The sequence below is a fragment of the Stegodyphus dumicola genome, chromosome 2, assembly GCF_044657685.1.
Source record: "Stegodyphus dumicola isolate Sdum_Otavi_A_Nest chromosome 2, ASM4465768v1".
NCBI classification, from domain to species: domain Eukaryota; kingdom Metazoa; phylum Arthropoda; class Arachnida; order Araneae; family Eresidae; genus Stegodyphus; species Stegodyphus dumicola.
The window spans coordinates 116,007,109-116,021,364 of NC_140769.1; the positions used below are offsets into that span (position 1 = coordinate 116,007,109).

Genomic DNA, 14,256 nt, shown 5'->3' on the forward strand with positions numbered 1-14,256 from the left:
TGTTGCTGATTTCCCTAAAATATGCACTGACCCAAATTTTTACTTAGGATGTTACGCCGATGACACGGCGCTTGCATATACGTCTCACAACCAAGGCTTGCCATTTCTAAATTGCAGGATAAAATTCCAGAAATTGAGCAATGGTGCACGAAATGGCGCATAGCCATCAATGCACAAAAATCCCAGCTTATAATCATAGGAAAAAGGCACTCTAGAAGTCCTTTTGTAAATAAACTTAAAATCTTTAATGTCGAAGTTCCGCTTGTGAACAAAGCTACCTACCTTGGTGTTGTGTTAAACAATAAATTCACATGGAAAGATCATATCCAAAAAGTCAGAGGCAAAGCAGTTGCGGCTATCAGAGATCTTATTCCATTAATTGGGAAAAATTCAAAACTGGACTTACGAAGAAAGAGGCATATTTATACTGCCATTATTCGGCCTATCTTTTCTTAAGCGTCTCCAGCCTGGGCGACTTATTCGAAAAATGACCTCAAGAAATTACAGATCACACAAAACAAATTTTTAAGACAGATCACGAATGCTCATTTTTATGTTTCTAATGAAACTCTTCATAGAGATTTAAAAATAGAGAATATCGAGAATTTCCTCAATAATGCAAATCGGAAATTTTTTGATAAGGCGAGAAACTGCTCGCACATGAAATACTTTAAAGTTTCCGACTATACCGTGTTTCCTGAAAATGTCAAAATCAGACCTTTAGCGGCCTTCCTCACCAGGGACACTAATTTTCCTACTTAATCAGTCTTTTCATGCAACATCATCTTTTCTGTATATATTGTACATAAACTTTCGTATTGCAACTCGAACTCTTTTGTATTTTGTATTGTATATGCTCATTTATTGTATTTATTTTATGTAATAAAATTGTATTTGCTAATATATCATGTTTTTTCTTAGCATACCTATCATGAACAACTTTAACTCTGACACTCCACACCTTGCTGCCTCTCCTGGTCTTGGGCTTTAAGTTCGATTCTCTGCTTGTGGCGTCCTGTGGTCACCCCCTCTTTATCTCATTTCCTATTGCCTCCTATCACTCGGTCCAGACACTTTTATGTCATGTGCCCCTCGGGCATACTTGTCATGAACCGGACACGTTGCATCAAATGCAATATTTCGGCATAAATTGTAATGAATGAATGAATGAAGGTACTAAGATAATCATATTCGGCCAAACGTTCAAAGTGGGCCAAAGCGGCAGATCTGGGACATTGTAAGTTCCAAGGTCCTTACAGTTCATTTTACTAACCTTGGTAAGTTGCACAAAACACACGCCAGGGCTTATCACCAGAAACGATTCGATAATGAAGAGAGTGCGAGAAATTCAGACTTCAAATCATAGGCTCCGCAGTGGATGGCGTTGGGCCAATACCTGTTTATATATTTTAGCCATCAGGTGTGCCCGTCTTTCTTTACTTGTCACTTGCATACTTATCGCTTGTTCTAAATTTAACTTTAAATTAATAATTGAAAGTTAATTTAACCATACAACGACATTACGCAGAAAAGAGCGGAAAGAAGGAAAATAAGATGGAGATAAACTTTAAACCTTGAATTGAAAAGCAAATGCAAATTAGCTAAACCAAGTACAAAAAAAAAAAATTATACAAAATGTAATAGATTTAAGTGTTATTTTACTGTTTCCTTCTCTTCTAGCATGCGCGCAGAATGAAAAGAATTGTACAAGCTCCTTTTGTAGGTGAGTTCTTAGTTCATGCAAGAAAATATTTTCCTCTCTACCTTTTAGATACTTTATACATAACAGTAAAAAGTATATTACTTCCTTTGGGAGAGGAGCAGAGGGCAACAAAACAACTTTTTCGGTAAGCGAAAAGACTTTTTGCTTATCTCTAAATGCCATGCAGGTATCCTGAGGCGGAGAAGGGGCAATTACGAACAAATAGAACTTGTAGAGAAATGCGCGATTCCTGTTTTCAATTTATAATGCTCCAATCAGAAGCTACTTCATGAACTGAAAATACTCCATAGAATATACGTGCTCCTATTTCTTCACGTTTTCGTGATCAGATTTTGCATTCTTGTTTCATTCTTAGCCTTTATATTTTGGATACTGTATTATTATTACTTTGCTTCTATACTTCCAAAATGGGTAGGCGTAAAGGTGAAAGTAGTCGTCGGAGAGTTCATCCACTGCATTCATTAGCTTCAAAAACTCAAAGACTGCGCCGTCTGAAAGAAAGAACAGCGTCTCAGTCACCGATGAATATAGATCTTATAGAAAAGTATGTTTTATGTACCCTTTTCCTCTTTTTTAAATAGAAGGTTTTTTAATGCATCTCTTTAACATTTATTAATTATTGATGATTGTTGGCGTATTTGTCATGTACTGATTTTTAACGTTAACAGAGACGAAACTAAAGCAACATTTTTCAATATTAGCTCTTTATAGCAGTTCCACTTTCGTGCCAAAAAAATTTGTTATTTGAAATTTTAAAATATAATCAGTGAATAATGCATTCATCTTATTACTTAAGTGAATTAAATTCCACAGATGTACATACAGATAGCCAACAGTATTCACCAGTGGCGTAGCTAGGGTGGGGCAAGAGGGGACATCTGTCCCCGGGCGCAGCATCCAGGGGGCTCCAAATTGATGCTACGAAAATTTTTAATGGTATGTTTTCCATTCTTGGCACACAGAAAGGGGCGCAAATTCTTCAGTTGTCCCCGGGCGCTGAAAACCCTAGCTACGCCACTGGTATTCACGATTCGTTTATAAATAAATATATCCGTATGAGGTTAACCTGAAAATTATAGTGTTTGGATATAACAGCTTCAATCCTGATTAAACTTAGGTAACAAAGGGTATTCGAGAGGCTACTCGAAACTCTATTTTCTAAAAGATTTATCATGCTTATCATCACGTAAAATGTGTTTTCAAAGTTATAAAAGTTTCTGAAAATAAGATAGATAATTTTATAAGAAATATTTAAAAAATAATATTATTAGGTGGCTCTGGCTAAATAATATTCTCAATTAAAAGACAATTTTTTCGTATTCAAGCAAATACAAAAAAATAGAATTTTTTTGCAGAATTCGCAGAGGTATTTAATATTTTAATGGGAGACAGTCACAAATTCGTGGGTGTGTGTAATTATGGCAAAGCCTCGAGGGCTATCTGCCTAACGGAAGGGATGCCTTCGTGGAGGACTTTCTAAGGGAAACTGGCTCGTACACACGTTACACATGGGGAAACCACGAAAACCCCATGCAGCCAGCCCGTTCGCGGGACTCGAACCGAACTACCAGTGTTCAGCGACTTTACCGCTCGGCCACTGGTGGCTCAAACGTTGGGAGTTGAAATTGTTTTACTGCAGGACGTCAAAACACTAAATTCTATTTTGTAATTACAATTTGAAAATCTCGATTGGTAGGCTTTGAAATGTAATCTGAATTATTAAATTTGTATGCAAATACTATATCTTTGAATTTCATAGATTGGGCAAATACAGTATCTTAGGATACTCTGAGCTTATATTTGATATAAGCTCATATTTGATGTAGGCTTTAAAAAACCTTTATCGATTTCGGAAAGGCGTACAGGTACAGGTCCTTCTTTGTTCCTAATGAAAAGGGAACTGTACCTGGTTGCCCTCAAAATCAGTCGAGATTTAATTAAAATATAAGGTATTTTCTCCCTTCTCTCAGCATGCCTTCGTGGTATAAAGGTAGCATACTCGGCGCGTATTCGAGATGTCTTGTGTTCGAGTCCCGGCAAAGGCACTGCTCATTTTTCATGCCTCCTGCTTCCAAAAATAACCGAATATCTCTACACTGGCGGCCGAACTAAAAAGGGTAGTGAATGATGATTCTTCGCCCCAGAAAGGGAGATTATATAAGATATTTTCTCCCTTACCTCGGCATGCCTTCGTAGTGTAACGATAGCATTCTTGGCGAGTATTCGATAGATCTCGGGTTCGAGTCCCGGTGAGGGGACTCCTAATTTTCCATGCCTTATCAGGACTTAGTAGAAAGGGCTAGCTCATAGAGCTTTTCCCCTTGAAACAGGAAGTGAGAAGCGATACATAGTCACGGTGACATTGTCGGCGGAGATGCAATTCACAACATAGGAGTTACATTTTTAATTTTAAGCACCAGTCAGTGCTGTAGCTAGGGTTTCCAGCGTCCGGGGACAACTGAAGATTTTGCGCCCCCCTCCTCTTTGTCAACAGTGGAAACATTTCATTATAAAATTCCTTAACATCAATTTGGCACCCCCTGGGCGCTGCGCCCGGGGACAGATGTCCCCCCTAGCTACGCCCGTGGCACCAGTACTTAAAATGAACTTATGTAAAAAATAGTTATACTTTGGAAGAGATGATGTTACAATAATTGCATTTTACACTGAACATTAAAAAAGTTAATAATATTTACTCATTTAAAAAATAATATGTAAAATAGGTTCGCTGTTGTAAAGTTTTCGTGTAAATACGATGGAATATTCCAAAATGTTTCATATATATATATTTTTTTAGTTGTCAAAATTCTGGCTGTTAAACTATATATAAATGAGTATTATATATAGATGCGCATTTTCATACTGGTTACCTTTCAGTAAAAGAAAATAAAATATTTTATGTATTGCACCCTAATATTTTTTGTGACCAAAATAGTTTTTCAATTGATAGGTCTTTACTAGTTTAATACCGAATATTTCAGTACAAAATTATTCACTGAGGGATGAGTAATAGAAATTTGTATAATTTAAATGTAATTTATATAACTTAACCCCCAAATTATCTTTCTTGATTATCTTTTAATAAACCTGAATGATGAACTAGATTATTTGCTTTCATTAGAAAAGTTTTTATGTTTATTAGATTATTAGAAAAGTTTTGGTTTAAACAGAATGCGAAAACGTACATTTTAACAGTATGTTTATATTATGTATAGTTAACGCTTTTATAAAGAATGATAAATAATTTAAGTGCGTTTTACAAGCATTTGTAATTGCTCCTCATCTTTTGTATAGTTTTTTTAGTGCTAGCTGTCGTGTTAAAATTTGTCAATGTCCTTTTCATCGCTCAGTTTTTCTTTATGAAATCAAGAGGCTCTTATGTTCAAAATATTACTCTAATAAATTTCCCTAAACCCCATTGAAATCATAAAATTATAATCTGCAGCTTTGCACTGTATATATTTTTAGCTATATTCCAATTTTGATATCAATGCTCAGTTTTAAGAACATTTATAATCTTTTTCATATTGTTTGTTGTCACTAATTTAATTTCGATTTTCTTATCTACCAAAATGTACTCTTTTTGTCAATTTTTTTTCTCAAAACTTTAGATCCATACAATCTATTTGGTAGTCATTGTATTTTTAATTTCCTTTGAGTGTTTTCATGAGCTAGCTGAAGTTCAGCTGAAGGCTTTGCGTAGGCTTACTGAGCCTGTGATTTCACCTTTCTACGATACGCAGATACTCGTATGTGTAAAAGCATTCATTCAGCTGATATCGCATACAGCTTTTTTATCGCACTGAAATAATCCAAAATAGAGGCTGAAAATAAGTTCACGAACTTTAGTTCCTTTGGTGATAAAAGTGCTCAGAACATTACTTAAGAAGTAGGTACTTAGCAGCTAAGAGGAACTGAAATGGATAGATCGTGAAAATTATTTGGTACGACATCGAATGTCAAGAGAAATACTCTGAATTAGCCTTTCTATAATACTCTTTGTTCTATAGCTTTTATTGTAATTTCACATTTCCAAGGGAACATTTTTTTACTCTAGCATTGACTAAATCAACGAATTATCTTAATTTTTGCTGAGTAATTTTATCTTCTTAATCATAATTTATCGACAAGTTGTTGAGGATTCCTTGGAACATTTTTAGGGAATCTGGCTCATATTCCCGTCACACATTGCAGAAACCCCAAGAAATTCTACGCAGCCAGCTCGTTCTCCTGGAAGCGATCACCAGTTTATAAAACAGAATTTTTTTTCTTAATATGTATTTTCTTAATATGTATAATATAAAGTACATATAACAGTTTAATTGCCTTTGTTATAAATACGTTATATCAATAGAAAACGAAAAAGCTGAAAAAATGATTTTGAAGTTTAACTTTATTGCATTCAGATTAGATCTAACTGAATACATATACGCATTTTTTATGAGCATTTTTTATGAGCATACATATATAGCTATATGTAACATCGAAATCGCATTTCTTTCCCATTTTCTTTTTTAATCTTTTATTTACTATTTTGCTTGTGTGTAATACACTGCTCGACACTGAAAATGCAACACCAAGAAGGAGTGGTCAGAAAGTGATGAAATTTGGAAAAAAGACAGAGACAGCAAGCAGCCATAAGTGATCTTTATTTCAAAATGATAGTCAGAATACAGAGCGAGAACGGCGTCGGCTCAGTAGGTTATATCACCACTGTAGGGGCTTCTGACCGTAGGTTATACCTATCAGAATAATGCCCATACAGCGGAAACAGAATTCCATTACGCAAGCCAGGGAACGCAGCGAGCAATCCGGGGACATTTATTTAAAAAAATCTTAAAGTGTTACCGAGTCACAATTTTTGTATACATAAACGTCTTTGCACTTTCATGCTGCAATGTGCTTTCAGAAGAGACTGAACATAATTGCATAAAGTAATGTAGGACCGCCGCGGACAGCGATGCACGAAGAAACACGTCTAGGCATACAGTCAATAAGAGGAATGGTGTTCTGAGGGATGGCTCTCCATTCCCTTTCAACTATTTACCACAGTTTGTCTTCTGACCGAGGCAGGGGCAGAGTCTGCAAACGGCGTCCAATCACATCCCACACATGTTCGATTGGTGACAGGTCAGGAGAGTACGGTGGCCAGGGAAGCATCTGTATACCTTGCACAGCATGTTGGCTGATGCGAGCACTGTGTGGTCGGGCGTTATGCTGCTGAAAAATTGCATTAGGCAGACCCTGAAGGTAAGGGATTGCCACCGGCCGCAGTATATTATCCAAGTATCATTGGGCCGTCATAGTGCCCTGAATACGAACTAGAGGTGACCTGGAATCGTAGGCAATAGCGCCTCAAACCATTATGCCACGTTGTCGAGCGGTGGGGCGTTTCACAGTTACTGCCGGATGAGATCTGTCTCCACGTCGATGCCACACACGTATGCGGCGACTGTTATTGGATAAACAGAAGCGTGACTCATCTAAGAACACGACGTTTCGCCATTCTGTCATCCACATCCGCTCCAGTCCGGCACCATTCTAAACATGAAGATTCTAAACATGAATAATGAAAGTAGATTTAGAAGATTCGGCCAGATATTGATGGAAAACTCTAAATAATCTTTCAAGAGAAGCGTGACATATACGGAAGAAAAATATAGTACTATTTTCAAGAGATGTTCATCCATACAAATTTAAAAGAACGCAGAAATGATAATCAAAACATGGTCGATTAATTCATACAGTGTATTTTATTTTCACACTTTGTTATGCACCTGTCAAACCTTCTCAGAATAACAGTTTCAAGAAAGACAAAACATATTAATACATAAATAGAAAAAGTTTGATGCATCTGAAAAGTTTCCTACAGAATAATGAACTTAAAAATAAACAAAGTGAAAATACTCTCAGTTTTCTAACAAACACATATATGAAATCAATGTACTGTATCTGCTTTTGGATGCAGTATGCACTTAAAGTTTTGAACAATAAAAAATAAATAACAGTGACATAGTGACAATGTTAGTATCCTTTCCAGAAACTGAAAGCCAAGATTTACAAAAACAATACTGTACAATTTCGGAAGTATTTTTTAAAATATTATTTAAAAGATGGTATTGAAATATATGATGAAATATGTGGTTCTAAAGGTGCCTGCAACAACACGTAACTTAAAAAGCTCAAAACCATTATTAACTAATCTAATTGTTTAATATTTTCTACTTTATCGCACTGTTTAAAATATTTTAACTTGATTTTCGTTTTAGGGGTATTTTGCTGCTATGCAACCAACCACACTTTTTGGTACTAGCGTGGCGGGGCATCACCTGTGATGCAGTATGCGTGTGTTTTTGCCATCTAATACGCTATTCTTATGATTAGTAATTATTTCAATAAAAAAGCCGCAAAAATACCTGGCATGTGCATAATGGAAAAGTAAAGGGTTTTGTTTAAAATTTTTTGTTGATGCTGGAATCGGAGAATGATAGCTTCAAAACCAAGCTTAATAATAAAAATTGCCGTATAGTTATGACTTGTCACAAAAAAATCGCCATATGTGTTGAATCAAATATTTTAAAGAAGTCCCATAAAAGTTAATAGATTTGTTTTTCAATTATAATTTCCTTGCTTCATCTACCATTAATCTCTTGTAATATATTTTAAAAAAATGAGAGAGACACTTAAAATCTTCTCAAAAGTGCCATTTTATTTATTCACAGGCCGGTTCCGATACCTGAAGCATTGATCTTGCGTATATTTCATGACTAGCTTTAGTATATAAATTCGATTTAATATCGATTGGATTTAGTTTCGTCAGCTGTATTTGCTCCGTGAAAATTTGGGCTAAATAGCTAAATAGAAGCACGTTATTTAATATATTAATTTCTTCATAATCCATTTTCTTTCATTTTCACATTGCTTCTTCATTTTATTTTTAACATAAAGGAAGTTTGTGATTTTTTTTTACTTCTTTATTGAATGGTTTTTTGATGCTTAATTCAGCTTTTGAATCTCAATGCAAAAGTATTCGGTTTACAATGTTACATAGTTTAGAAAATGACGCATAAAGATAATAACAGCAGAAAAAGAGAGATATTCGACTTCTCTAAGATGAAACCTTGATCCAGAATGATTTAAATATAATTTAGTTTTATCTCTATTTGCTGCTATAAGTTTTGGCCAAGTTTGAAATCATTATTTATTAAAGTCTTGTATAAGTGTCCTGCGTCATTAGTTTTATATGAGAATTATATGACTGCAATTAATTTTGAAATGACGCAGTTCAGAACGATTTATTTTAAGTAATTACAATTTTATGTTAAAAAGATTAAATTGCAAATGCTAATAGGTATGTGTGCAAAATTTCGAGAAGAAACAGTAGAAGTGGTCAAACATTAATTTCAACATTTACAGCAGCAACCAGATAGAGAAACCAGTATAATTAAAACTACGTTAAGTTACTAAACTCTTAATTAATTTTAAAAGTTTCTTCTATTAAAAAATTATTCCTCTAATTTTTAAAACTATGTAATTATCTAGTTGTTTCTTTTGGGAAATCTAATTGCAGCTCTTCTTATCTAGCTTCTTTTGTCGTTAAATTTGCCTACGCCTCGCATTAGGTAACTGACTGAAAATATTTGGAACACTGAAATGTATAAAACTGATACATCAAGTAATATGGAAAATTTCATGCCTGTTAGGATTTTCTGAAAGTTATTAGCAATAATAAAGCCGGAGATGTTTTATTTTTTAAGTTGTAATTTTGCTTTTATTATTCAGTTATCATTAACATATCTGAATTTATTTTTCTCTCCCATAGATCTTCAAATCTAAAGCCAGTGGACACACTGCAGGTTAATGAGGACAGCAGAAATGATCTTCAATCAGTTGATGATATTGTAGTTCAAAGTGTAAGTTCTAAATCTGAATCACATCAGGATCAAATAACGGAGGAAATTTTACCACCTTTGCTCACTGAATTTCATGAAGAACGTAAAAGTCAGGACTTGCCATCAGGCCGCTTTATCTGTAATATAGCTCTTGTCATAAATCAAGCCAGAAAGGTAGAAGAGCACACATATAGTTGCAAATTTGGTGGGAAATATGTATTCTCGAGCGTTAAATATACTGGACTTGCTGCATCATTTAAATATGTTTGCAGCAGTCTGTTGTGCCCAGACGTAGATATTATTGAATCTGACACAGAACCAAATGCGCTGAATAACTTAGCTGTTTTAGGGGCTTTAACAACGGGCTGTGGGTTTTCTCAAGAAGAAGAAAAATTTAGTATTATGAATATCAAATATATGTCACAGTACATGTTTTCCTCTTGCGAGAAAATCACCGGTAAAATCATTGAAGCTTATGCGAAGGACTCAATGTATAGTGCTGTGGCAGAAGAAAAAGAAAAGGCAGAGGAACGTGGAGACAAAGATAATGATAATTTTTATTGTATAACGGCTATAACCGACGGTGGATGGTGCAAGAGAAGTTATGGGCACGGATATAATGCTTCAGCAGGAATATCAGTTATTATAGGTATAACCACTCAAAAAATATTATTTATCGGTGTTAGAAATAAAGTGTGTCTTATCTGTAATTCAATCGAACAGGGAAAAATAAAAGCAAAAGAGCACTTTTGTTGGAAGAACTGGAACGGTCCTTCGACTGGAATGGAAAGAGATACGATAGTAGAAGGCTTGCAGTACTTAGAGGAAGTACATAATATTCGATGTACTCGTTTAGTGGGTGATGGTGATGCCAATACCATGATGAAAGTGAGAGAGAAAGTATCATATGGAGGCCGCGTTTTATAGGTCGAATGCGCAAATCATGCTGTACGAAGATACGGACGAGCACTCGAGAAACTGCTACATAGCAGCATCAGGTTTTCAGGGACAAATGGCATTAAAGTCAGAAAAATTCTCAAGAGCCGTATGTCAAGATTAATACGAGGTGCAAGGGCAGCTATAAAAAATCATGCAATTTCGAACCATAAGGAACCAACTCAAGAGATAGTAGACGCATTAGTACAGGAGTTACAAAATTCACCAAACCACGTCTTCGGAAAACACGATGCTTGTGGGTCTTTCTGCAAACGAAAGTTTGCTGACCCTGATGAATCTGTTTTTGAGACAATGGAGTCTTCGGGTATGCTGCAAGCAATAGAAGTAGAAATTGGACGTGTTTTAGTAGCATGTTCTAATACACTAATCTGGAATGCAACAAATAACCCTGCAGAAAATTTTATGAGCCAGTTGTGCAAGACTTCGGGAGGCAAAAGAATCGATTTTGCAAAAGCAGGAAGCATAAATAGAAGAGCAAACATAGCTCTTATGGCCTTTCAAAGTCCTGCACAACAATGGCAGAGTCGTATTTATAAGGCAGTATCGAGCAGAAGTCCTCAAACGCCTTTACACAGATTTTTAAATTCCCGAAAAAAACGACATTTTGAAAGAACGAAAAGGCGCAGATTATTTGATCTTGAAAAAAAGAAAAGAGTTCAGAGGAGACTTTTTCACATTAAAAGTGGAGGAGATAATCAATATGGTATTTCTGCTGAGAAACCAGACATATCTACAGAAGCACTAAATATTCTTAAAAAAAACTACATGTCGTCTATTCAAGTTCTGCGTAAAGACGAATTAGAATTAGGAACTAGAGGGCAAATCCTATCAGAAAAGTGGAGACAGGAAAGATCCAAAAGAATATCTTCTTCTTATTTCAAAGAAATTGTAACCAGACGACATACAACGCGAACTGCCAACCTAGTGAAAAGAATTGTGTATGAAAACACGACAGCATGCGAGGCAATGCAATATGGTTTAGCTAATGAAGCTAAAGCTCTGGCGCAATATGAACATGACAAACAATTATATGTTCGGATATGATGCGGATTATTTATAGATCCCGCAAACCCTTTCCTGTGCACTTCCCCTGATGGTCTTATTGGAGACATCGGATTAGTGGAGGTAAAATGCCCGTACTCAGCTAGAGATTCCACTAATCTTAAGGAATTCTTTAAACAGAACAAACAGCAGGGATTAAAATGGAATGCAAATGGTTCATTTTACCTTCCAGATACTCACAAATATTACTTTCAAATTCAAGGTCAGTTGAATATTATTAACCGAAGTTAGTGCGATCTTTTTTATTGGTGCCAAGGAGACACATTAACTGTTAGAATAGAGAAAAACGAGAAATTTTGGAAAAATATTCTTCCCAAACTCAATTCATTTTTCTTTGACTGTGTGTTACCCGAAATTTTAGATCCCCGGGCTACAAGGAATATGACACTTAGGGAACCATATTATATAATAGAAAAAGTAAATAGTAAAAAAGGACTGAAATCGAGAAAGCTAAATACAGAAAAAACTGAAACTAAACTCAAACATAAGAAGACTAAGAACAGAAGAGTTGTCTCTACAGATGCATCTGAAAGTCAAACCAATACATCCCAATCTAAACGAATTAGAAAACCCAAAATTATATTTGATTTATAAAAAAAATTAGAAATTAAAAAAAAAATAATAATGCTGTGAAAATACTTCAACTAAGCTCTCATGCTGGGACTGAACGATTTTTGTTCTCTGAAACAGTTTTTTCCGCTTTAGTCGCAGACAGCATCTAGACATTAGTGTATATATGTATATTTATATAGAATATATATATATATATATATATATATATATATATATAGATAGATAGATAGATAGATATTAGTGTATATATTATATATGTATATTTTGCATTTATATGTGTATATATGTTTATTTTTATGTATTTATAGTTTCAATTTCAGAGATACCAAAGGATGCTCTTTCTTTCGCTGTACGTATTTTCTGTGGAAAAAGGCCATTGTAAAATTTCAGTTTTAAATTTATTCATTAAAACTACTGCAAAAAAAATTCTCTTTTACATTAGCATATCTCTTTACAAATAATTTTACAAAGAAAAGATATGCAAAGAAATTAACTCGATTTCTATGATTGATACCTTGGTGTAACTTTTTCCAAAAAACATAGAATTTATATTCCTATCAATAAATTATGAATTATTTCTCTGTGTAATCTGATTAACATGTTAATACCAGAATTTCCCTACCCGTACGTCAATTTTTAGTAAAATGTTCATATTTTAACGAACTTCGAGTGTTTCAAAGGCTGTAACTTGTCTCTTGACCGTGAAAACGGGAACGAGGCCAGCATGAATTTGTTTCACTACCTGAAAGGAGATAGGTCTTTTTCGCATAATTTGATTTTATTTTGATGTTTCATCTTATATTTTAATGCCTTGTGTTTTAATATATCTCATATTTTATGATTTTAGTTCCGTTTACATCTAATATCATTACCTCAGAACAAGAATATAAAATTTGAAAACTCCTATTTGATGAAATATTGTACTGTCACCACAGAATCAGATCCTGCTAAGCGAGTCAAATAGCAAAGCAAGTCAAAAATTTATTTCAAAATTTTATTGAGTCAAAAAATTAGCAGAAAAAACAGAATAACATCTTGTAAATGTATGAAAAGTATAAATCTGTCTCTGCTATTTTCAGTTTTTAATTACAGAACAGATGGATAATTTAATACAGCTCAATAAATATTGATATATATTTTTGTATTTCTTTGGGTAGTTAAAATGAAAAAAGAGAGTTTACAATAGAAAGATACTATATATAACGACTGAATATTTAATTACTGAAAATAGCTGATTGGTTTGGTTTGGTTTTATTTAATTATGGTACTGCACTCAAGGGAAATCTGCCTCAGGGAAGGAATGCCTGCGTGGAAGACTTTCTAAGGGAAACTGGCTCTTATACACGTTACACTTGAGCAAAACCACGAAAACGCCCATGCAGCCAGCCCTTTCAAGAGATTTGAACCTCAGATCAAACTACCAGTGTTCAGCGCTAGTGGGCCAATAGTCGATTGATTGAGGGAAAATCGATAAAATTTGTTAAGAGAAAAACTGGGAATAAATTATATGTGGAAGTTTATTTTCAAACTGCCTAAAGATGAAAAGGTTAAAATTCTGAGATAAAACAAATTTAAGGCAGAATTTATACATAAATCCGCAAAAATTGCGTCGAACTGAAATAATAACAGTATACTTATAGCATTTCGAATTCTATGACATAATGTACTATTTTTCCCATGTAATGATGTGGTATTTTCCGATATTAGCTTCTCTCTCTTGAAGGTGCTCAGCAATGCTATTCCTGCATTGAGAAAATAGCCCTTATGTGGTTTGCTTTGTTCAGTAAAAAAAAAAAATTTCAATTTTTTTCCTTTTGACACAGGAAGTTTGAAGTTTTTGATTTGACACAGGATTAAAAATCAACTGCTGTTTAGGAAAAATGTTACTTTCGAAAGTGCTCCCTTTCGAAATGCCGTATGGTTTTTAGCCATCAGTTTTATTAGTATTAAAAAATTACATTCTAATAATTTCATTGAGCAGAATATTTTGCATGGTACTTACGAACGATTAGAAAAGAATAAGAAATTTGTGAAACAGACGATATCATA

General features: G+C 34.4%; 1 protein-coding gene across 1 annotated transcript; it reads left to right on the forward strand.

Annotated features, from left to right (window-relative positions):
• The first annotated feature begins 2,130 nt into the window (after nucleotides 1-2,130).
• On the forward strand, nucleotides 2,131-12,272 carry LOC118185502 (uncharacterized). Its single transcript, XM_085810218.1, has 3 exons — nucleotides 2,131-2,267; nucleotides 9,546-10,515; nucleotides 10,558-12,272. The coding sequence occupies exons 1-3, from the start codon at nucleotides 2,131-2,133 to the stop codon at nucleotides 11,614-11,616; spliced, it is 2,166 nt and encodes a 721-aa protein (XP_085666344.1). The 3' UTR covers nucleotides 11,617-12,272.
• The last annotated feature ends 1,984 nt before the right edge of the window (nucleotides 12,273-14,256 follow it).

Excerpts from the sequence above, each read along its gene's own strand:
- LOC118185502 (XM_085810218.1), top strand. The coding sequence starts at position 2,131 with ATGGGTAGGCGTAAAGGTGAAAGTAGTCGTCGGAGAGTTCATCCACTG. Across the intron at positions 2,268-9,545 it reads AATATAGATCTTATAGAAAA|ATCTTCAAATCTAAAGCCAG; the intron begins GTATGTTTTATG and ends TCTCTCCCATAG. Across the intron at positions 10,516-10,557 it reads TGATGAAAGTGAGAGAGAAA|CATGCTGTACGAAGATACGG; the intron begins GTATCATATGGA and ends GAATGCGCAAAT.